This window comes from Betta splendens, chromosome 17 (assembly GCF_900634795.4).
Source record: "Betta splendens chromosome 17, fBetSpl5.4, whole genome shotgun sequence".
NCBI lineage: Eukaryota > Metazoa > Chordata > Actinopteri > Anabantiformes > Osphronemidae > Betta > Betta splendens.
In genome coordinates this window covers 3,466,094-3,489,479 of record NC_040897.2, presented here as the reverse complement: position 1 = coordinate 3,489,479, position 23,386 = coordinate 3,466,094, and the positions used below count along the sequence as shown (strand labels likewise).

The 23,386-nt window shown below is 43.5% G+C and overlaps 2 protein-coding genes and 1 long non-coding RNA gene across 3 annotated transcripts in view; 1 reads left to right on the top strand and 2 right to left on the bottom strand.

Moving 5' to 3' along the window:
• The window catches only part of slc6a9 (solute carrier family 6 member 9), a 41,549-nt gene extending 36,397 nt beyond the window's left edge, over positions 1–5,152 (bottom strand). Inside the window, exon 1 of the mRNA XM_029131577.3 lies at positions 5,027–5,152. The gene's annotated coding sequence lies outside the window, so the exon portion shown is untranslated. The remainder of the gene's footprint in view (positions 1–5,026) is intronic.
• Positions 5,153–11,730: 6,578 nt separating this feature from the next.
• On the bottom strand, positions 11,731–14,085 carry klf17 (Kruppel-like factor 17). The gene is made up of 3 exons (XM_029132551.3): positions 13,866–14,085; positions 12,716–13,787; positions 11,731–12,632 (listed from the first exon to the last, which is right to left on the bottom strand). Exons 1-3 carry the CDS (start codon positions 13,935–13,937, stop codon positions 12,457–12,459), a joined length of 1,320 nt encoding a protein of 439 aa, XP_028988384.1. The 5' UTR covers positions 13,938–14,085; the 3' UTR covers positions 11,731–12,456.
• Positions 14,071–16,950, top strand: LOC129603271 (uncharacterized). Its single transcript, XR_008693020.1, has 2 exons — positions 14,071–14,210; positions 14,460–16,950. It is a non-coding gene; the product is annotated as an uncharacterized LOC129603271 (long non-coding RNA).
• The last annotated feature ends 6,436 nt before the right edge of the window (positions 16,951–23,386 follow it).

The following is a 23,386-nucleotide window of genomic DNA, read 5'->3' as shown; positions in this document are numbered from 1 at the left end:
TCTGGCAGATGCTCGGACGCTGTGTCAGATTGGATGAGATCCACGTGTGGACTGCCATCTTCAGGCCTCTCCAAAGATGTTCTGTTGGGTTTCAGTGTGGGCTTTGTGGGCCATTCAAGGACAATCACAGACTTGTCCTGAATCCACTTCAGCCTTGTCTTGGCTGTACGCTTCAGGTCATTGTTGTGCTGAAAGGTGAGCCAATCTCAGCAGGTCTCTTTTAAGGCCGCATTCTTCCATTCCTCAGTTCTAAGCAGTGGCCCTGTCCCCCGCAGCTTAATGCCGCCGCCATCCAGCTTTATCGGAACAGTTGTTTTCCTTATGTTTTCAGAGTCTATTATATGTCATTTGGCTGAGCTGCTGCTACCGTCTAGACACTCTACACTGGGCTTCTACTGAACTAAACAAACCACCAGACATCTGGAACAACGTCCTCTGAACAGATAATTGTGGAGTTGTTTGGTAAAAGTCCAGCAATAATAATAATAATAATAATAATAATAATAATAATAATAATAATAATAATAATAATAATAATAATAATAATAAATAATAATAATACATTTATAGAACTATTGTCCCCCATATTTATGTGGCTGATTTAGCTATTATATAGAAATAATGTTCAATAACTTGCCACACAAGAAAAAGCATGTGCACACAGATGTTTTTTGAGAATTTGCACTCAGTCTCGGCAGTGATGCATCTTGGGTTGCCACAACACACAACACGCAACACTGTATGTTTACAGTGCAGCATATTGTTGGGCTTGCATAGCCGTCTATTATCAGCAATGTCAATATGCAGCAGCATGAATGGGGCCCAAGCTCAGTCTGTCATGGCAGCAAAGCTTTTCTCTCCTAACACATAAACATGTACAGTCAATTCTCACTTTGAGGATGAACTAACTCATCTCAGACAGTCAGTTTATAGAACCTGCATTCTACACATGGAGTTGAGATCATTTACAATAACACAATAGCGTTGGAAAAAAGTAGGTACTGGATTTTGATATAAAGTGCACAAATCTGAATCTTTTAAACTGTTCAATCTAAATTATATTTTCTGCTGCTACGTGACTTAGAAATAATAAACAAATACTCCATAGCAGTAAATGTGGCAGCAAAAACACCTTAAATTGAAAAAATACTAATAAATACTAATATGAATAACTGACATCATGCTTCAAGCACGTGAAGCCAAGTGAAGCAGAACACAAAAAAAGAAGGAAACAGGTCGGTAGTATCATATGCCATAAGATAACATGAGGTCATGTCACCGCATTTGTACACAGGCAGGTCTCTAGGTGGCTTAAATTAGGGATGAGCACCAAGTCCCTGAAGCTGCTTTAGTAGCTTTTATACAGACGTGTGAGGAGGCATATGGCCACAGTAAATTCACCATGAACAAGCAAAATGTAATGACAAACCTGTGTAGAATAAACCATGTTTCTAATAAACACTACTATTATACTATAACAAACCAACACACAAACTATAAATTGTTAAAAAAAAGCTGTGACTCCTTCAAGACCAAATTTATTTTGAGTAAAATATTAAATGTTTTCTTACTTTAAAGACTAGTCAGACCCTCTACACGTCAGACTTCAGACACAACACGGACAGCTGTGTTCTGCAGAGGTTCTCTGATGACTCTGCGATCGTCGGACTGATCACCGATGATGATGATGCAGAGTACAGAGGACTCACTCAGAACTTTGTGGACTGGTGCCAGCGGAACCACCTCCTGATTAATTGAAGGAAAACGAAGGAGATGGTGGTGGATTTCCGCAGACGGCAGCCTGCTGTCATCCCACCGATGCACATCCAGGGAATGGACATTGAGAGAGTGGACTCTTACAAGTACCTGGGAGTGCATCTGAACAATAAACTGGACTGGACTCATAACACGGATGCACTCTACAGGAAGGGTCAGAGCAGACTCTACCTGCTGAGGAGACTGCGGTCTTTTGGAGTGAGGGACCGCTCCTGAAGACCTTCTATGACTCTGTGGTGGCATCAGCCATCCTGTACGTGTGGTCTGCTGAAGCAGCATCACAGTGAGGGACAGGAAGAGACTGGACAGGATCATCAAGAGGTCCAGCTTTGTCCTGGGCTGCACTCTGGACACGGTGCAGGTGGGTGAGAGAAGGGTCCTGGCTAAACTGACATCCATCATGGACCAGGACTCTCACCCACTGGAGGACTCACTGTCTGCTCTGGAGCAGCTTCAGTAGCAGACTGATCCACCCTCGCTGTGTGAAGGAGAGATATCGTAGATCCTTCCTACCTGCTGCTGTCAGACTGTACAATCAGAACTGTTGACCACGTCCCACTACAGTCACTCACCCACTGCATCAGTGGTTTATATAGCAACCTGCTCTGCACAATATTTGTGTAAATCTGTGAACAATCATGTATATTGTTACCGGTACAAATCTTATACCCATTACTGTGCAATAACCCTGCAATGACCTCATACTCACTCCAACTTTACTGTACTGCTTTGTACTGTGCCAACACAAACTGTTCTGTAGCTGTATTCTCAAATACCTGTACTGCTGTTGTGAGAAGTCATTTCCCCACTGCGGGACTATTAAAGGCTTTCTTATCTTATCTAATTTAACTGTAATCTCAAGCATCAATATCAAAACATGAAAACAAAGACTATATACAATGAAATGACTTCAACTAAATACTAGGAAGAATGCTATTAAGTTAAAATTTAATTTAATTTAAGTAATGTTAAAATTAATAGATTATTTAACACTGTCATGTTGACAGTGATTATAAAATTCATAACCATTTTTTAAATTCATTTTGCTAATAAGCTTCAACAAACTATTTTGTTTTTATCTAATACCGTGTAAAAACATGCATGTTTGACTCCTGTTGTTAAAACGTGGGGTACATACATGACAGCTGGGAGGACTCTTAGTTTTAGGGACCCAGCGATGTTAGTCTTGTAGAATTGAAGGCCAAATGAATAGTGATTGACTGTGTGTCCTGCTGTGTCACAGGTGAGAGGCAGATTATCTTGGTCAGATCAGCCAACACTTTTACTAACACTGTGCAAAACTTACTTATATTCAACGACGCAAGTTCTCAGTAAATACAAAATAGATCACCTTAACTGTGCTATGGGGCCCCCTAGTGGTCAAACCACAGAAAACCGGTTAGTCACGTCCTCCTGCGTCTCCTGACCAGCATCTTGTTTATTCAGTCATTCGAGGCTATGAACTACCTGTAATTTAAACACAACTGTGTCACAACTCTGTTATAGGCGCATCACTTAAACCCCATCTCTCTTGGCCCCTCCAGCCCCTCAGTGTTTGGGCATTCCAGATGTCCAGACACGTCTGGACGAACTCTTAACAAAATCAACAATGACATATTTGCAAGCCTACTGTGAAAGCTTGCCTGATGCAGGTTCCAGGAACGTTGTTATGTAGGAAATACCTTGTACAAACACAGTTCACAGCAGTGGAAAAGTCAAATATGTTTTCAGACCACACCGATGTTTTTTTCTCTTGATCGGGTCTGGGACACCTGACAACTGTCTAACATTCACAATTGGTTTTAGTCATTGGTTGTATTGAGAACAAAGCTACAGTAATGTTGTCTGTTATTAACTACTACTATTTATAATCAGCTTGAAAAACAAGATGTTAAAGAATTTAGTCAACAAATGTGAAAAAAAGAACCTTCATTGGTAACAGGTTCCGTTCACCTGACTAATCCAACATTCACTCTGCTTTTAGCTTTGTTCAGGTCTAATTATTCCCACTAGTGAGCTGTTTGTGCTGCGAGGTGGGGTGGGCTTGGTTTATCAGAGCTGGCTAAAAACAGCAATGTTCTGTTGCAAGAAAGAACACTGATAAGAAGAGAAAGTGAGCAAAAGAGTGAGGCTGGAGGGGCAGCAAGGCGAAGCGCTCAGAGTGCGACCAGGCTGAAGGTAACAGCAGCCTGATGCTCAGCATGACGCAGGCAAACAGCTGATCAGCTGTAGCAGCAGTATGGATTCACACTGACTGTGTTTAACCACAGCCGAGCGCCCCCGGCCACTCTGAGGAGCGTCTCATCGAGGCTATATGAACTCAATGTGTCTGAGCTTTCTGATGATTATACTGAGATCCCTGCACCACAGCAGGCAGCCTCCTTCTCACAACAGGTTTCTTTTTCTACCAACAAGTAATATAAAAGTGAAAGCATAATGAGAACCAGCAGTGGTGCTTAGCTCAAATACTCCTAATCACACTAATAAAAACCGACCAAAGTGAATTATACTTAAACAAGCTTATTTAACGTAGTATGAGTACACTTAATAATTGCTTTCTGTGTACTTATTACTATTAATTAACCGAAACTCGTTTTAACCTAAATATGTCTTGTGTGTAATTAAATTGCTTTTAACTAACTAATGTTTTTGTTGGTTTCGGTATGGTTTTACTTGCGTTACTATCAGCGGTAAAACTTTGGAGCTCGGCTTCTGCGCACTTGTTTTATTCGCATCCAGCGTAGCATCATCTCAAACGCGGTGACAATATGACGCTATAGTTCACATTCATAACACAGCTCGACTTTAAAGCCGCTGCAGAAGAGATTTTATGGTCACATATCATGAAATACTAATGAAATATTTAACTCTGAAATAATAACGTAATAAAATAATAATAATAATGTGAAAAAAAGGATTTTTAAATGTGTACTTAAAGACGGAAATAGCTCCTGTCCGTCACACCGCCGATTCTTCCTGACTCACAACAAGAGGAAGGGGGAGAAGCCACGTGTTTGTCTCTTTGATAAAAGCACGAAACACATTCTAACTCATTAATATCTCACACTTTATGTCACTACACTCAAACGGGCTTCAATGTTTCTACGTGCTATAACCAGCAGTTGCTCATTTGAGCTGATGTAAACCCGGACGTCGCGTTTTATTCTGGAAACAACTGTTGAAACCAGAAAATTAGAAACCCCCAATTTGGAGGCAGCGCGTGCGTGCCTCCCTCGAGGCGCTGTCTTACCGTGCGTTTGGACTTTCTCCCGACGGACGCGGCTACTGTACAAATATGGGTTTTTCCGCCAATATCAGCCGAGGTTGCATCACCTTCATAGTTACGAAGTAACCGGTCTTTTGACTCCGCCCTTGGCCCCGCCCCCTTCTCGCCAGCACGCGAGGCTCCCTGTGTGATTACACACACACACACACATACACACACACACACAATGTGGGTATATACTGTAGACCTCAGGACAAATGATCAGCTGCTTCTTAATGACGCGCTACAATTAAAGCCTGCCACATTTACATCCATTTACATTTACCATCGCCAAAAAAAACGAACCTGGGCGTCACACACACTCGGGACAAGACACACAGCAGACTTGTGATGGAGAGATGTCCCGACCGGTCTCATATCTTCATGCTGGATGGATGCACGTGCTCGCCGCCTGCTCGTGCCTTTGTTAGAACCTAACGGCGTGGCGGAGCGATTCCACGCAAACACCTTTACGCGTGTCTGCGCGTGTGGTTGATGGGCGTGCAGCGCAGTCAGATGTGCCTGTTGTAGTAAGTGGCAGTGGGCGAGTCGACGCGAGGCTTCAGGTGTTCTAGATAGATGGGATCAGAAATGGATGGAGGCTGCATGCAGATGCTCGTTTACCTTGGCGTTTGGACCGATCAGGTTGGGGAGCTGTTATGGAAACGGGAGGAGGAGGAGGAGTTGCGCACGACGGCGTGGCGGTGGTCACATCTGGGCAGGGTTGAGAGGAGGGAGGAAAGGTTCGGTGGCGGTCGAAGTGTTGCAGATCAGTGCTGTGGTGGAACAGTGCACCGTCTTATTTATTGTGAATGTGACCACTATACGGTTATTCAATGTCCATCTCTCAGTCAGACCCCATTTAAACCACTAATAGAGTTTTGTATTTGACACTGCTTTGTAGGCAACACAAACAACTGGAAATGTACTACTTAAATATACTTTAAACCCATTTTTAACATATTATTTGGCTGGAATTTGCTTTATTTATTTTAAAGGTGTTTTCCTTGGCAGTCTTTCATCTGACATCTCTTCACTGTATGATCAGCTCTCAGATCCTCTGACACGAGTTCCAACGTTTTGAACAAAAACCTCTGCATTTTTCAGAAGCTGTGATTAATGTAGTTTTCATTGTATGCCTTAATCTAGAGAATTTTTTGTACAATTGTATTTTTTTAGGTTGACTTTATGTCCTGACAACGCCTACATTTTTCTCAAATGATCTTAAGGTGTGTCTCATTGTTGTATCTGTCAGATGACGCTTTAGTATCTGACTCAGCTCACGGGAACGCGCGGACAAGAAACAGTCATTTTGTAAGTGAAGTGACGTCCACAGTTTTTCCAGGTATTTACAGCTTTACAAAATTAAAGACAACCATTGTTTATGATGACTCATTAAACTGAAATCAACAGGCTTTTTACTGACTTTTAAATGTGTGTGCCGTCATAGATAAATGTCATTTCAAACAAACAAACTAGTAGAATGCTATTAGACAGAATAAGCTCAGATCTCCTCCCAGAAAGATGAGCACTGAACAAAGATTCACTCACGTGATGCTGCAGTTTGTCAAGCAGAGCCTCTCAACAGAGACTCCAGGTCTGAGGACATCCCAGCCACCATGCAGAGACCTCAGCTTGAATGGTGGAGTCTTCTACTTCTGTTCCTCAGTGGAGTATTCCTTTCACCACCCAACAGCATCTCCAGAACATGTGAGGCAAAGATGTCATAGACATGGAATTCAAACCTTCAGGCCCTGAACCTTCAGATTCTGATATGCGTCCTCCTCCACCAGCAGATCCAGCAGCTCAGATGCTGTTTTCACTTTCACCCAAAAGACATGTAGCTGAAGGTCATGGACCCGTACACGTGGCCCCAGGACACCCAGGTCAGGGAGGATGTTCCTCCGTCTCCAGTCAAAAGCCTGGAATCAGGTAAATACGGCTGCAAGGAACACTTATAATTAGCAAGTCCCTCAAATGTACAGTTTTACAAATACCCAGACTTGATGCTGCACAGATTCTTTGCCATGACTTCAGAGATGCCATATGCTGAATGCTGCTCCTGTTCACATATTGTAACTGTAGCAGTGTTTGTTGTTGCCAGTGAGAGAAACAAACCTTTTCCACATAAACCAACGTTTCACCATCTGTGCTTCTCTACGTTCACACTGAATGCCATTTCCTAACTGTTATTCTCTGCTCAGAGGACTTGTCTAATTTATGCCTGCAGATTTGTGAACAGAAGTGACAGTTTAGACCGGACGGCTCCACAACCTGTGGACAATCTGCAAGTGGGCAGAAGGTAGATGTGTGTGGGCCATTTGGGTATTGAAACGTTCCATGCCAATATCAGAGAAAATAATTCATCATTAGATTTAAATAATCCTAAACCTGGACACTGAGCAGGTTGTGTTTTGTTAAGAGTCGGCCTTGATAAATCCTAGAAATAAATAACACAGCTGTTCACTGCTTTCATAGCAGTCATTCATTTTCTGAACCGTACGGAACGGAACCAGTGAGGCGCAGTTGAGGAGCAAGAAACAGGTTTTAATAGGAGTAGAGGGCACAAATACAAGCACTGGACTAGCGGTTCATCTACGTAAACAGGATGGCGTATGCTCTGAACCACCACACCGGTAACCAGGTCGCTGCTCACACTGCTTCTAGTTGCGCCTATACGCCTATAAAAATCTATCTGGTGCTTACGCACCTGCTCCAGCAGGTTCAGTAACATATGGCAGAAATCCAGCCAGTCCGTGTCTCTTTGTGGCTGACGGCTGAGCTGCTACGTGTGCTCATTATCTAACATCATCAGCCCATTAAATAACCACTATCACGTTCTGTCCCACTGATGTCAGAAAGTGCGTGAGGATTTGCAGCTTGAGACGCTGCTTGTTTACTATTGTTGCCGGGACGACCAAAGGTCTCCTGCACAGTCTCAGCCTACTGAGCTGTGGAGCAACGTAATACCTGTCTGAAAACTGTAACAGAAAAGTTGTTCCTTTCTTATGCTGTACTGTTTTCATACAGTTTGTGTCTTGTTATGTTCAGATGACATGTTATGTGAGCAATTCATTTAATTTTGTTCGTCATACAGTACATCAGGGTTATGTATCTTAGACTGAGTATGACTCATAGTTGTCTCTGCCTGGCACTTCCTGAAACTGGCTCCTACTGTATCTGACTCCCTAAAACCAAGGACGAGGAGTTCTTTCTGTTCGTCTCTTAACAGTACTGCTCCTTCGCTCTGATAGCAAGACACAGGTGATACAGGTGGTAGAATGTAGGCATCTCCACACAGTGACAGAGATGACGTGGTAACATACAATTTGATTGGACGAGAGAGACGTTCAGCCCTGCCAGAGAGAGGGACAAAAGGCAGGAAATGACTTGAGGACTATAGGGATATTGATTGTGCACATCAGTGTTTTGATTGCTTTGCCCATTAGTTTTACTTTGCTCATTTTTTAATAAATTACACAGAAAGACATCTCTCTCATCCACCTCTTTATCGAAAAACAAAACATCCACTACAGCTTTTAAATGGCAGCTGGTTTGCATAGTGGGCTCCCACTATGCAAACCAGCTGCCACAGCCAGTCAGTGAAGAACTGGAGAACTGAGCCACTGTTTGTCCTTTTCCACCTTTAGATCCGCCTCCAGGTAACTAACATCTGACCCCAAGCAGCTGTTCGAGGTCACATGCAAATTAAGCTCTTTCCACATTTATTAGGGGTTAGCTCAGTGGTTTAACTATTTCATCATCAAAAGAAGAAACTTTAGACTGTTCTTGTTGTTGGACGATGATAAATTATTCTTTTTGTTCATGAAAGAAGGAAAATTCAGACCAGCCGCCACTGAAGAAACTTAGAGATTGAGTCCAGTGTTTTCTTCTTAAACATTCTTTCCCGTTTTAACTTTGGGTCCTGATGGAGGACCAGTGACCTGCACATGAGACACTGGGGAGCATATTTTGCGGAACATATTTTGCGGCATATTTTGCAACTGCCGATGCCTCTTTATTGCGTAAATCTGAGAAAATAGAACTGATGTGACAACAAAAAAACAATTCACACACTGTATAGGTCTTAACCTGAATTTACAGTTCAATTTAATAATGGTGCCAAACGACTGGTAGTACAGTAGCTCCACCACACATTTGTTTGGTGTGATGAATCCAAACCAGTAAGTGTAATTTAAGGAGATTAAAAGAACAATGGTGAAATGGTGAATGTGGTGAAATCTGAGTATGGCACACAAGCTACCAATGATGAGAGAACGTTAGGAGACGAACAGGTGGATGCAAAGAGCCTGACTAATAAACCTGAAGCAGCGAGGACATCTAGTGGAGGAGGAGAGGAATCACAGACAGCAGGAAGCAGACACGAAGGCTTCAGACGACTTCCTGGCACAAAACATGAGCAGTCTGTTACAGCATATGTATTATACACAGGTAATATGTATATTACCTGTGTGCTCTGCTATTTTACTGTGAATGAGCAGTATGGTAGTTGTTTAAACGCTGACTGGCCATCTGTCGGTCGTCGCTGGAATCAGCTCCAACACATCAGCAACTTCAAGATGAAAGGATTTACTTTTTGGAATTGAATGTGAAACTTATTGGCCTACAGTCGCTTATATAAGCTTCATCATCCATTTTCTATTGCTTAGTCTATCTATGGGCGAAAGGCAGGGTACAGCCCGGACAGGTCACCAGTCCATCGCAGGGCAACACACACAGACAGACAATAATTTATACACACATTTTCACACACACTCACTCCTAAGACCAATGAATGTGGTTGATGTTTTTGGACCGTAGGAGGAAGCCGGAGAACCCAGGGAGAACATGCAAACTCCACAAAGAAAGGGACCTAGTCCGCTCTGGGAATCGAACCCAGGCCCTTCTTGCTTCAGCCTGGTTTTTATAATAATAAATTATACTTTAATTAATTAAAAAAGTAGAAACAGATATTGTGAATATAGGTTTTATTCAGTTCAGAGCCTGTGTTTCTGTGCTTTAATCTCTCTCACCAGACCTGAGTGTAGACACACAATCTACTGCGTCTGCTGCTACCTGATATGCCCAAGTGGTCGGAGGTGTGTCCTGAATAACGACGCCCGTCACCCAGTTGCCCCATTATACGCTTCATCAAATAGAGTCGTGAACGGCTTCAGGCTGCGCCTGTGGTCTTGATATTGAGTCATTTGAGCTTCAGTTTGTGTCTACACTAAACTGCAGATTCTCCATCCAGGATCAGTGAAACATCCTGGCTTGACCTTTTCTGCCAAACTCCTGGATGATTCTGTTGCATGTTTGTCAAACTGGACAAAAAGGAACAACTATCAGGCTCGGTGGAGATAAGTGAAAACATAAACATGGACTATGGACAGATTTGCCTTTTTATACTGCAAATGACCGTATTTATTGAACCTATACTGTGATACAGTAATTAGATTTGTTCATTAATATGTTCGTCTTTATCTGGCAACAGGTCAAAGCCATGTAAAAGAATATTGTGCTCCTTAGTGACTGTACGAATGGAAATGTGTTTTACATGTTTTATTTTCAATAATAATTTTAGCACTAACGGTGAGGCTGAATTTATCCTTGACTTGGTTGCACAGAAGCAGCATTGGTTAAGCCCAGTCTAGTTGCTATGGAGATTTATTCTGTTGCCTGTGATTAAACACTTATCTAGGGTTAATTTAGACCTGACTCAGCTGCACAAAGGCAGATTTATTTTAAATTAAATGTAACATTTAATTGATATGTTAATCACAATTACCACCAGACTTACTTTTATTAATGCTCATAATGTTGAGTTTAAACTTTTGCAGTTAAGTCGGTTTCAGTGAAGTCCACATGAGGCTTTTTCAGTCTAGTATCTCCAGACTGCAAAAGTTTGGTGTTTATTGTTTTATCTGCTGCCCAACTGTCTTTGAGCAACATTTGGACCTAAACTGTCTGGTCTTAGGAGCAGAAGTAGTGAGGAGCCTCTGCCTTGGATGTTGGATGTTTAGATAGTGTTATTTCTAAATGTAAAAGTGCTGGCTGAATGGCATAAATAACAAATGCCAGTTTCCACTTTCCCTGAAAATGTTTTATTTCAAAACGTTATGTATTTGAGCATTATTTAATAGGAAAAGTTTAAAAGAAATTAATTAATTATAATGAGAAAGAAAATTGTATAATGTGGATGTGGGAGTTCATTAAATCTAATTCATCTCAGGCAAACACCTCAGGTGCTGAATCGCTGTCATTTCATTTTGCCTTTTGTAAAGCCCTTGTAGAGTCTGTAGTAAACTGATTCAAACATAAAACAGCTGAAAGGGTTTGTTGTTCAACATTACACAACGGGTTTATTCTGACGGAAACAGCCCGTTAGCGTCGGAAACGTTATTATGTAACTGAACGTTAGAGGGCAGCCTTTAACAAACCACAGTCATTAAGACCTGTGACGGTCCTAGGCGTCTTTTATCATTATCAAGCACGTGACGTCAAGTGGCATCGCGAAATATCTAAACTGCAACTCTGCGTCGCCATTTCCGAGTCCGGTTTGTTTTGGTTCATGTTAATCATAAAAGCATGTGGGATTTATCTGCACGGTTAAGAAACAAATCAAATTATCACAGACTGTACATCTCAGAGGTGAGTGGGTGAAGTAAGAAGGTGAAAGTCAACAACTATTTGGAAAAGTAATAAAAGTTTTATTTTTTAAGCCCTCATGCACATAAAACAGCATCTTTGGAGAAGAATACATCTGACTGGTGTTTTCAAGTACAGTGGCTCATCCAGTGGTTGCCCTGAAATTCTTCATACTTTCAACAAACATTTTATAGCAAAATATATTATGTGTCCCAAAAATATCTACGCTGCTTAAACACTGAGCTGAGAGGTTGCAGTAAAACCTGATTGAAAACCTGACTTGTTTTAACCTGAAATTGTTGGCACCACCACACGACTGGAACAAATCTTCACAGACCAAAAGAAACATAGGCATAGTTGTTCAAAAGTAGGAACTCGACTCAATTACAAAACCTTGAGAAAATAGAATAAAAAAAAAACAAACTCTGTAAAAACCGTGACCTAATCGCAGGTGATAAGACTAAAATACTATTTACATGTGTACATGGGGTCCTGCCCACATCGAGTCCTTTGTGGAGCAAACACACACTCTTTCCAAGGCACTAACAATCAATCAATAACTTACTTAAAAAGGCAGAGGGAGATGTCTTAAATACCAAACTATAATTTAGACAAGGCTTGTCCTATATGCACAGGTCTATGTACAAAGCTACCGACACTCGTTCATTCATTCGTTCATGTTCAGGCTGTAGCAGTAATGGGCCAGCTCGCACATCTGGAATTCTGACCAGCGGCCAGAGGCGACCCGTGGATGCGTTCGATGGGACCTACATGTGCCTCTTCATGTGGAGAGCCAGGTGATCCGAGCGGGAGAACGCGCGCTCACAGAGGTGGCACTGGAACGGCCGGTGCCCGGTGTGCTTTCGGAAGTGACGCGTGAGCTCGTCCGACCGGGCGAACTTCCAGCCGCAGCCTTCCCAGTTACAGTGGTAGGGCTTTTCACCTAAACATGAAACAACGTGGTTAGACGGGACGTCACGTGATTGCGTGGACATTAATAAACTGGCTCAAGTTAACTTATCTCACCTGTGTGTGTTCTCATGTGCGCTTTGAGGTGGGAGCTCTTCGTGTAGGTTTTCCCACAGCCCGGGAATTCGCAGTTGTGTGTCGCGGCACGTTTCCGGGCCCACGTCCTGCGGCCTCGCTTCTGCTTGACGCTCCCCATGTCGTCGTGCGGGTAGAACTCCAGCAAAGATGGCGACGAAGGAGGGGTGAGGATCATGCCCTGCACGGAACCTGGCTGGCGCTGCTGGTGGTGAACAAGCACCGGTTCTCTGTGCACGTGGTACGGCCCGCGAAGCTGCGTCGCCCTGGGGGGTCCGAAGTGCTGGTAGGGTGCGTTCACGTACTGGTTCTGGAGGTGTGGATTGAGCTGAACGCTTATCGAGTTCATGTGCAGCAAATGGCACTGTGCGTGTCCGCGGTGCGCCTCCTGCACGTGGTGAACGGAGAACCCCGGCAAGGCAGCTGAAAGTGCAGCCGGCTGGTGCGTAAACGCCGTCGGAGGCACGGAGCGCATTTGCTGTCCCATAAAGTGTCCAGCAGCCATCATGCAGGACTGGCCGAGCTGCTCCGTCTTAATTGTGTGTCCAGGTGTCGCCGCCTGATGAGGAGCAGGTGTCGCTGGGTGGAGCGCGCGCAGCTCCGTGTATTCCCGTCCGTCCCTCTCCTTGCACGCGCCGTCAGGTGACCGCTCCATGGTGTAGTTGAGCTCGGGCGTCAGGAGCTCTGCCATGAGACTGTGGACGGGGCTCGAGCCAGTGAAGCCGGCGGCGCCGTGGAAGCTGTGCGCGTGCAGGCGAGAGGAGGCGTGTTCTCTGCAGTCCGGCACAGAGCCTCCGCCGCAGCTCTCCGGAGACTCGGGCAGGGAGTAGGCGCACAGCTGCGGGGGTGGAGAAACGTCACCGCCGCCGCCGCTCGCAAGATTCGACTCGATGGTGTTGGACAAAATGAAATCGAAGTCCAGGAACTTCCCCAGCTCGTCGTCGTCTTTGAGAAGCACCGCGGGAGACTGCACGATGCTGAACTCCACCTCGATGAGTGGAGCCTCCGCGCCACCTGTTGCGCTGATCCTTCCACTCTCATTCGCTTTGCACAGCTGAAAGGAGGAGAGCAAATTAAAACCGCGCCGTGTCAACTTCGCCTCTCGCTACTTGTTTCCACATTTTCTACTCACATCATCAAACTGTTTGGCTTGAAGATCTGGAAAGGACGCGGTGACGGGCATCAGTGCCGCGGACGCAGCCATGCTGATCTCGTAGTTTAAGAGGCGAGTCAATCAAAGTGTGAACGCGGACAGATTCCGTTTCTTTTGGTCCATAGAGCGCGTGCTCGGTGCTTTTGCGGCCCAGGAACGTTGTAGGATGCAGGATATGAGAATCAACAGAAGCCGGAGACCTTTTATTATAGCTCCTGTACCCACGGGGGAGGCGGAGCTTCGGCTCCTTCTGAGCAGACACACGCTGGCCCCTCCCCCACGAGGCCAAACAAACAAACAGTGGCGTTCAGGTGCGGCACGCAGGTAACATGTAATCATAAGATTATGCTTCGTTCTCAATAATCGAAGGCATCATGCTAAATCATCAAAATCTTTGGTCTATTCTACATAAAATGAGTCATGTATAAACGCACGAATACATGTTTATTTTCTGACGGAAGCCAAATAGTTTTATATAAAATGTTCATAATAGGATCGCTCATCCTTATTATTGAACACAGGCTGCCACGTTTTACACAGTGAAAAGGTGTGTTATGCTGTTCACCTCTGCAGGAATTCAACCAGTTCGTCTCCTAACGTTTCCTTAAGCAAGTGACAGGGGGCGACATCAACGATGAACGCGCAGGACGCTGGGGTTTCAGTGCGTCCGGCCGAGCTGCATCACCTGAAGCGTCGTGACGGCACCGCGTCATTGTGCGGTTCCCCAGTTTCGCCCCAGTCCTCGCAAACACGCGTTCACGCATCATTAATGGGTCCGCACATGATCCCTGCTTGTTCAGCACTAAGGTGTGAAGCAGCGGCTCGTTCCCGAGGCCCATCGAAACAACCGTTTGATCCCGGTGTCAACAAAAGCCTGCGTGTTTCTTAATACTTGATCCTGCATCCAGTGAAACAGGATGAGACTTCAGCTTTGAGCCTATGGAACAGACTTTAAATTTGAAAATTCATTTGCATTATTTTACGTTTAATTTTATTTTGTACTTCGTGTGGGCTTAATTTAATTCTGCTTCTAAATTTTCTAAAACTTTGTTCTTAAAACTTCATTTGTTTCATTTGTCCAACAATAGTAAATATAAGTTTTGGGTGTGAGGGGTTTCTTTCATCAGCAACTCTGCAGATGCAACATTTGTTTACTTCTGATGCTACAAAGATGAAGACGATCTCTAATGGTCTTACATTGATGTGCTGTTTGTGAAAAACAGATGGAAAAAGTAATTCAATGTTGTAACTAATTCGCATGAACTCTAATAATAATTGTATCTGGTTTGAATTAAGTGAGCTCTTCTCAGCCTCCTTTGTGTTTTGTGAGAGGCAGCATCCTGCAGCTCACTGCCTTTATAGTCCAGTATTTTTACCATGTGGGACTTACGTAAAACAAATTCCTGGAGTGTGTAGGAGCCAAGTGGAAATGGGCTCTGCTTCCTGAGGTAAAACTGGACAATTACTTCCTTTACTTTCACCCTGCAACAGCCACCTACAGCCGCAGTAGCTGAGGAGGCAGGAAGGCTGACTTTACATCCATGATAAGGCTAATGTCACAGAAATAAGCAGGTTAAGTTGGGTCAAAGCAGACAAAACGCACAAAACCTCAACCAACAAACCAACAACCGGGACACAGATGAAGGTGAAAAAGTCTGAGCCTGGGTTTCTCCCTTCTTTCTAAACAGGAGACGCTTCCAGCTCCAGTGTTTTCTTAGCACAATTACTTAAGATTCCAGTCAGATAGAGCCGAGGCATATATCGCAAGCACAGATAAACAGACGCTTTAACTTGCTCAGTTGTTTGTTCAAAAGCCATTCTATCATCTAAACATGTCATTCAGTCGTTTGTCGATCAAATCGCTCCGTCGTCGTGTCTCATGTTTCCTCCTGCTTATTGAGGATAATGGGTAAAGAAAACACAGCTTTGATACGAGACTTTAATGTTTGAACTGATACATGAATAACTGAATGTAAAGAATAACGCTGACAGCAATAGACAGCATTGCTGACAAATTCTAATGGAAAAATATCACACACTGTAAAAAACTGTATAAATGTTTGAAATAAATGTACACCTCAATATAAATATGTGTAGCATGAGGTTTATCTGTTTGGAAGATGGCAGGTGAATCTTACAAAGCTGTGAATACTGTAAACCTATAATGGGAGGATGCAAATTTTAGCCATGACCCCAACCACCACATCAGTAAAACAAATGTGAAAGACCGTGTTCAGAATGGCCTTACTTCCAGACTTCCAGAACACACACACACACCAATTATCCTGCGTCACCCACAAAGTGAGGGGGAAACCCAGCGGTTATCTTAGGTAAATACGCAGAGTTGCATGGCATGAAAACAACGTGATTACAGACTAAAAAGTAAAGTGCAACGACCGCATGGAGACGGGCTGGATATCAGAAGGAGACGGGGGAGAGGAAATAAGAAGGAAGGCATTATGGGAGAGGAGCTTAAAGGAACTCTGGCCTGAAGTAAACAGCAGCACTGCTTTTTCTGAGTCTGACACCTGGTTGGACAAACAAAGATTTACAGGTATTTATGTCTGACCTGACTCATTGGACTTGGGTTAAACGGGATCAGGACTGAATGTGACTGTAGAATTAATGTCCCAAAAACCTAAGGTTTACTAATTATCAACCAACTACTGGTGGACTCCTACAGTATGTTAAGTATATCTGACCAAATTCTCAAAGACAAGAATATCCAACATGAAGATTCATGAAACTACAGTAAGATACAGATCAAGGCAGTGATCACTGAGTAACGTGCTAAAAGGTTTAACTTGGTGGTGGATAGATATGGGTGCATTGGGCAATAATGAAGCCATTAGCAGCTCGCTGTTAGCCTAATGAGATCAGGGGCCACAGACTTATCAGTCGTCAGCACAATGTTGGTTGATTTAGGCATCCTGTGTGCGTGATCAGGATTAGGCGTAATTAGGAGCCTGAATAGCAATGATGATCCATTGGGCCAGAGTCACACAGTTAGTGATGTTGACTGGGATATGTTCAAAAATTGTGTGGTAATAAAAAAAAAGAAAAATAAGGAATCACCCGAAATACAGTGTGAAGATACTGAGGAAATGAGTAGAAACTTGACACGTCAAAGACCAATAAAGAAAAATGCATCTTGTTGTTTTCATTTAATAAATGAATAGATTTTAGTCTTGGCCCAGGTGAAAGCTTGGTACTTTCCACATGTTGACATATGCAAATACAAGCAGCAAAGTGTAGGTGTAGACAGAGATTTAGCTCTGATACAGCTATTAGCATTAAGTTAGCATATTATCCAAAGGCCAGAGCCCAGAGGGCGACTGAAACCTTCCTGTGTGTAGAACCAGTGGAAACCAGATGTTCCTGGAACATCAGCTCAAATGAGGTTCAGGGCAATTTGTCCGAAAGTGAAGCAGCACACAATGACTTTTTATTCGATAAAGTCACAAAAAAATATATTTTTCTTAGAGTTTTGTAATTTTTTGTGATTTACCGTTTTATTCACCATCTCTGGAGCCCGTCACTCACCAAGCACCAGCTTGGTGAGTGGTAGCTGGTAGCTGTAGTCAGCCTTGCTTGGTGGAGATGCTTTGGAGAGTTACGTCTTCCCATGCGGGTGCAGGTTGTTTAGTGTCCAGATGACAGTGGCTCGGTGTGTTCCTCTCCTAAGTACCCTTTAGGTGGAGGTTTCTCAAGGAGGTCGAGACGCGTCAGAGGCCCATGATGCAGTTACACACATTCATTTCATGGACATGCCTCTGACTAGGTCGATAGTCGGGTTTAACTCTCCAAATGAAGATTTACGATAACATAAAACATTAAATCAGTCTCGAGAGGGATTAGATCCACTCTTCATTCTTTTTCATTAGAAAAACCAACAACAAAGGTATGCACCTTATGGAGGACACTTGTCATGTAGACAGAGTTGAATTTAGTCATTTTACCTGTTATCAACACCAGTGACACAGAGTGTCTTAATAATAATGATCGTTCTATTTGCCAGAAGTTCTGACGATGACAAACAAAAGGGCCAAGCATTGAAGAGGTAATGGGAATAAACGCTGTGTTCTAGATCTGAGCTGGTTTAGGGTTGCTGTCACAGGATAATAGCCCCATGGTGTGTTCAGGAGCAGTCGTTGAGCTCTAGGGCGACCAACTTCTATCCTGCTGCTCCACTTAGCTCATCTTTCATTGACTGAACTTTTAGTGTCCCAACTAGCGATGATACTCTAGATAGGCACACGACAAAGGGACTCAATCACTCCCATTGTTGTGCTTTGTAAAAGATATAGGCAAACATATGATGCTTGACATTTTGGGTTATTTAACACATTTGGTGCATGTGTCATATTATACATGTCTGTCACCCATAGACCAAATGAAAGAGGCACATCACAGTCCATAGGAACCTTCTAAAAGGAAATCTTTGACCTGTTGATAAAAACTGTGAAGGATGTTAAATTACAGCACTTTCTGACATAGTTTCCCTTTCTTTGTCTTCTGTCACGGATCGTAGAGAAGCCAAATAAAGCGGGTGGACAGTGGGGGTGAGGGGGCGGCCAGCGGGGGCTGATGTGTACAACACAACACACTTTGGCTTTTGTGTCAATATGGTGCCTCATGTTTGGACGGGGAGTTAGCAGGGCCACCCATGCACACCATAAATCCATAGTGAACTAGTTATGTCACTGAAGTATTAACAGTCATGTCAGTAATGGTTTCCTCCTGTTGTAGAGTTGTCAGGCTTTGAATTTTAAGTTCAGGTAATGCTGCTGGAAAACAAGACACTATGTCTTCACCTGCAGAAACACTGGGACGTCAAGACGAATGTTCCTTTTGCTTTATGTGGTGGTTTTACTTTCACCGCACCTCCTCAGGGTTCAATGCTTCAGGCCTGAGGACATCAAAGTGGGGAATCAGTGTTCTGATCTTTATGTTTCTATGTTTTTATTACTTATTTCAGGTTTGATTCATGCAGAGACAGAAATGCAGAGAATACAGGAGTCAGAGGTACATTTGACAAAGTACACATTTATTAATACCAATGAAAATCACATACAGACGTATACAAACACCAATTCTAAAGCTGGTGCTAATTATTAAGTCCACAGAACAAAACAGGACTCTGTCTGACTAAGGACACAATCACTGCTATTGGTTTAGAAATACCTGGACATCTACCAACTGGAACCTTTGAACATCATGTGTTCCACCATGAACCACCTACAGGACTCAAACATGTGCATCCTGCTGAGCTACTACTCGACTTAATGAACACAACAAAGCGGCACCTTACATTTTACTAACTACTATGTATCCAAGTGCAAAAAATCATCAAGACAGAAACTGCTTTGCTTTAGTGCAGAAATGAAAGCAGGAGATGGATAGTGATGGTGAAACGCTGAGCCCTGAGCTAGAGATGAGAGCAAACAATCACCTTCCCAGGTCTGATGGTGGGGGGCTGGAAGTTCAGTGTGTGTGTGTGTGTGTGTGTCCTTTTAACCTTGCAGCTATGCAGACACATGGAGAGAGCTGGTTTTGTGTCCCCAGACAAGAGGCCTGCTTTCACCTGAGTAGCCTTGGCCAATTACACTCTTCAGCCCCACCCGCCCACAGCAGAGACAAAGGGGAGCGTAGGGGGACGGGGGGGACTGGGCCCAGTGGGGGAGGGGCGAAGCCGGAGCCAGGGTCAAATTCTGAATTCAGCTGCGGAGAGTCTGACGACTTTAGAAGACATCTAACAAATCTCAACACGTTGGATCAGAGCTGCCAATAAGCTGTGCCGTGAACTGAACAGTGGCCCACGCGTCCTCAGGGGACCCGGCTTTGGCACAGTGGCATTCCTCTGTGCCCTCAGGTGAGTGGGCAGGTCCGGACAGGGCCAGGGAACCCAGCGGGAGTGTGTGCACACAGATGTGTTCTGCTGTAGTTGTCAGCTGGGATAACATCACATTAATTGAGTTCATTTTCAAACCTGGCCAAGAATCAAAACCCGTGCGTGTGTGTGAGCGGCTGCACATCTGAACTGACACCTCGTCTGCTTCGTTTGCTCACACATGGACAAACAAATAGGAATCCTGTCACTTCCCACCTGTTGACCTGCTGCTTATGATGTAAACAGCCACTCAGCCAAACTCTGATATATTTTTAGAAGTTATATAAGAGATTTGAAATTTTTCTGGGAACTAATGACAGTGCTTCAGTGAACATGGGTTTAGCTGATAGCAGCTCTAGTTACAGGTTAGGAACCTCACAGTCCACCAGCTACAAATATATATAATATATAGAACAATCTAATAACATACCAGGGAAGGCTTTGCTATGCTATACGTTAATGTGAGCCGCTGTTTATCTAACACGCAGGTATGTTATTTGTACTGAGCTCCGTCCTCAGAGCGGCTCCGCTCTCAGATCGTGTTCATTCAGGTTGAACGGAACGTTTAACAGCTGTCTTCCGTTTTACATTAAGTTGTTCGCGGTGCAGTAGAACATAACGTGCCTGTCATTTATGGCTGCTGGAGCAGAGCCACATACATACTGTACTGAGCGCATGGACACAGTGTTTACCCCGACACCCCGTGCAGTTGAGAATATCTAACTGTCACGTTCACAGGAATCTTCAGGACAAGAACCCTCTTTTCAGGACAAAGTGTGTGAAGTGCCCTCTCACTTGTCCTGTGTGTAACATCTTATATTAATATCAACGTACCTGTGACATTAGTGCAAATATTTAGGACTTGGATTTTAAACCAAGCTTTTACTTACAGTATGACACATTTTGCAGGTTTTCTATTTTCATTCTTTTGCATTTTACTGTTTTTGTAGCTGCTGAGACTATTGAATTTCCCCACAGTGAGATCAATAAAGTTTATCTTACCTTACTGTTTAATGACTTAGTGAAATCCACAGCTGAGTCTCTCCTCTGTTCTTTTCTATGTAACTTTAATTCCACGCCAGTCGCTCCCTGTTTACAGTTTGGTCCTAAAGAAAACACTTTGTACTGTACATTCTGGCAGCGCGCTCATTGTTTTTCATTTACATTTCTGTCGTGCCTGCTCCGTGCCAAGAAGATGTGTCACGATGTGTGATGTGCTGTCAGCGTGGATTGCAGACTGTACAGTACATTAAACCCTCCAGGCCCTCGAACAACCTGAACAGCCAGAACAGCTGGAGGGCCTCTGTGGAGCGGAGCCAGAGCCGGTGTTCCAACCATCCAGCCACACACACAATCACACACGCTCACACTGTTAAGCCCTGACTCATGTGTCAGTGGAGAGACATGTGCAGATATGTCATCATAGAGACCCACTAACACACTTACTGCAGCGTCAGTTAACATTCATGTGAACCTCATATCAGTGCAGTCAGTAACAGCCTGTCGTCTCGTGCTGCTTTGGTGAATCCCATGTGTCTCCAATTTAAATTGTTGTGTTCAAATATTTTTTTCTTGGTTAATGTCCCACATTTACACATCATTAAACCTGTTGTATGTTGCTATCATTATGTCATTAGTCACCAGCACTTTCATGGACAGAAACCAGAGCTCACGTGTCAGTGTAGAACGATTTGTCCTCAACACTTGAGGTGTTCTAGTGAGTGAAGCACCTCTTAATATAATATAATAAAATTTATAGAATAGGTTTCATTTTTTCATATAGTGCTGTTTACAGTATTGGGCTTATGATTTTCTATATAAGCTAAGTGGTCTTAAACCTTATATCTTTTGAACTGGCACTATATAAATAAAATGGAATTCAATTGAAGCACATTGAAGAATTCACTGGGGAAACCTGAAACGGGTTTAGGTTGAGTCCATTGACACATTGTCTGCTGTTTTTTAATAAATGGCAGCATTTTGCCAGTGATGCAATCATTGTCAATATTTAGCAAACATAAATCTGACAGGCTAATCAGTCTGTGCTGTGTAAACCTTCCCCAAATCCCTGAGGTGCTCTACGATGGGCTTTTCAAATCAGGCTGACAGCGTTTCTCAGCCTAATTCGTCATCGCATGTGTGCGCCGGCTTCGCTAAACACTCGGCCCCACTCTCCTGTCACATTTACTGGGCTAATGGCGTCCACTTCAGATAACTGCTGTTTGACCAAGTCTGTCTTCGGCCTTTAATAGTCTGTTTCAACAAGCCGAGTGGCCAAAGCAAACCTGACCAAAGAGGTAACATGTTGCACTATCACGCAGCTGCACACACTGATGGAAAACCTCCCAGGACACAGGAACCCCACATATTTACACATTTTACCTGCTGGTGATAAGAGGATTGTGTTGTTTTCGTTTTATCCTCCAAGTGCTTTGAATGTGTCCAGTGTTTAGCTGCAGTAAATGGTCTGATGTGCCTGCTTTCGCCTTCATCTTTCCTCATTTATAGAGTAGACGAAGGCCAAGCAGCTGCAGCTCTTTGGCTTTAAAGCAGGAAGAGTCTCCTCTTCTTGACACTATTTCCTATTTTATTGTCATGTTAAGGACGTTCTAAAATGATGAGATTATTACTGATCTGTAATTTGGAGTCATGGGCTGTATTGGCTTCATTGTAATTATGGTAATTATGGCCTCTTCATTAGTCACATACGCTGCTATTTGATGACCTCCACTCACCAGCAGACGAGAAGCATCTGCTCCTCAGCACATGAAGCCTCCATCGCGTCTCCTCAGGATCTCGTGTGTGGATCTGTGTTATCAGCTCAGTCCCGTCCTATCTGCAGCACGGCACTTATCAAACTGTGGCCCCTTGCGTTTCAGTTAGAGAAGCTGCTATCTCACATTCTCAGCCTCCTCTTCAGGCCTGTACCACACAGATTGGTAGTAAATTCATTTTCACACACATTAGGTTGTTTAAGTTATAAATGGAAAGCTGGATGTCTCGCATTAATTCTTTTTATAGATTGTGTATTATGCTGAGTGGTAAAAATAAAAATGAATTTAATGGCGTCATCCATCTGTTGCCACTGGACCAGAGGCAGGGTCTCATTCACTCACACCTACAGGCAGCTAGAATGACTGCGTGAGGAAGAGCCCACTTACACTGTGGAGGAAGACACCTGGTGGGTCCTTCTGGCTGTGAGCTCACAACATTAAACACTACACCTCAGTGAACAGGTGTCTGTACTTTAGTAAAGCCACGTTTAAAATCAAACTAAATGTTGCAGATAATAAACTGACGAACACAGAGACATGCTGCAGCTTCGGTCCGGCCTCTCAGCAAATGAGTCAAACCCAATGTGAAGATGCTCATTAGAGACATTCTGTAGGAAACAGTTCTTCTCTCCAGCATCACAGTATTCAAACACATGGAACCACACTACACAACAAACAGAGCTCATGCTGTGCACACGGATAGAGTTACTAATATCAGTCAGGTTCTGTTTAATGAAATGAAAAGTGACAACCGTCATGGTCTAAATGAAATGTTCAGTACCAAAGCTGACGGTTGTTAGTTGTGTTTAAACACTGTTTTACCAAAGGTTTGCTTT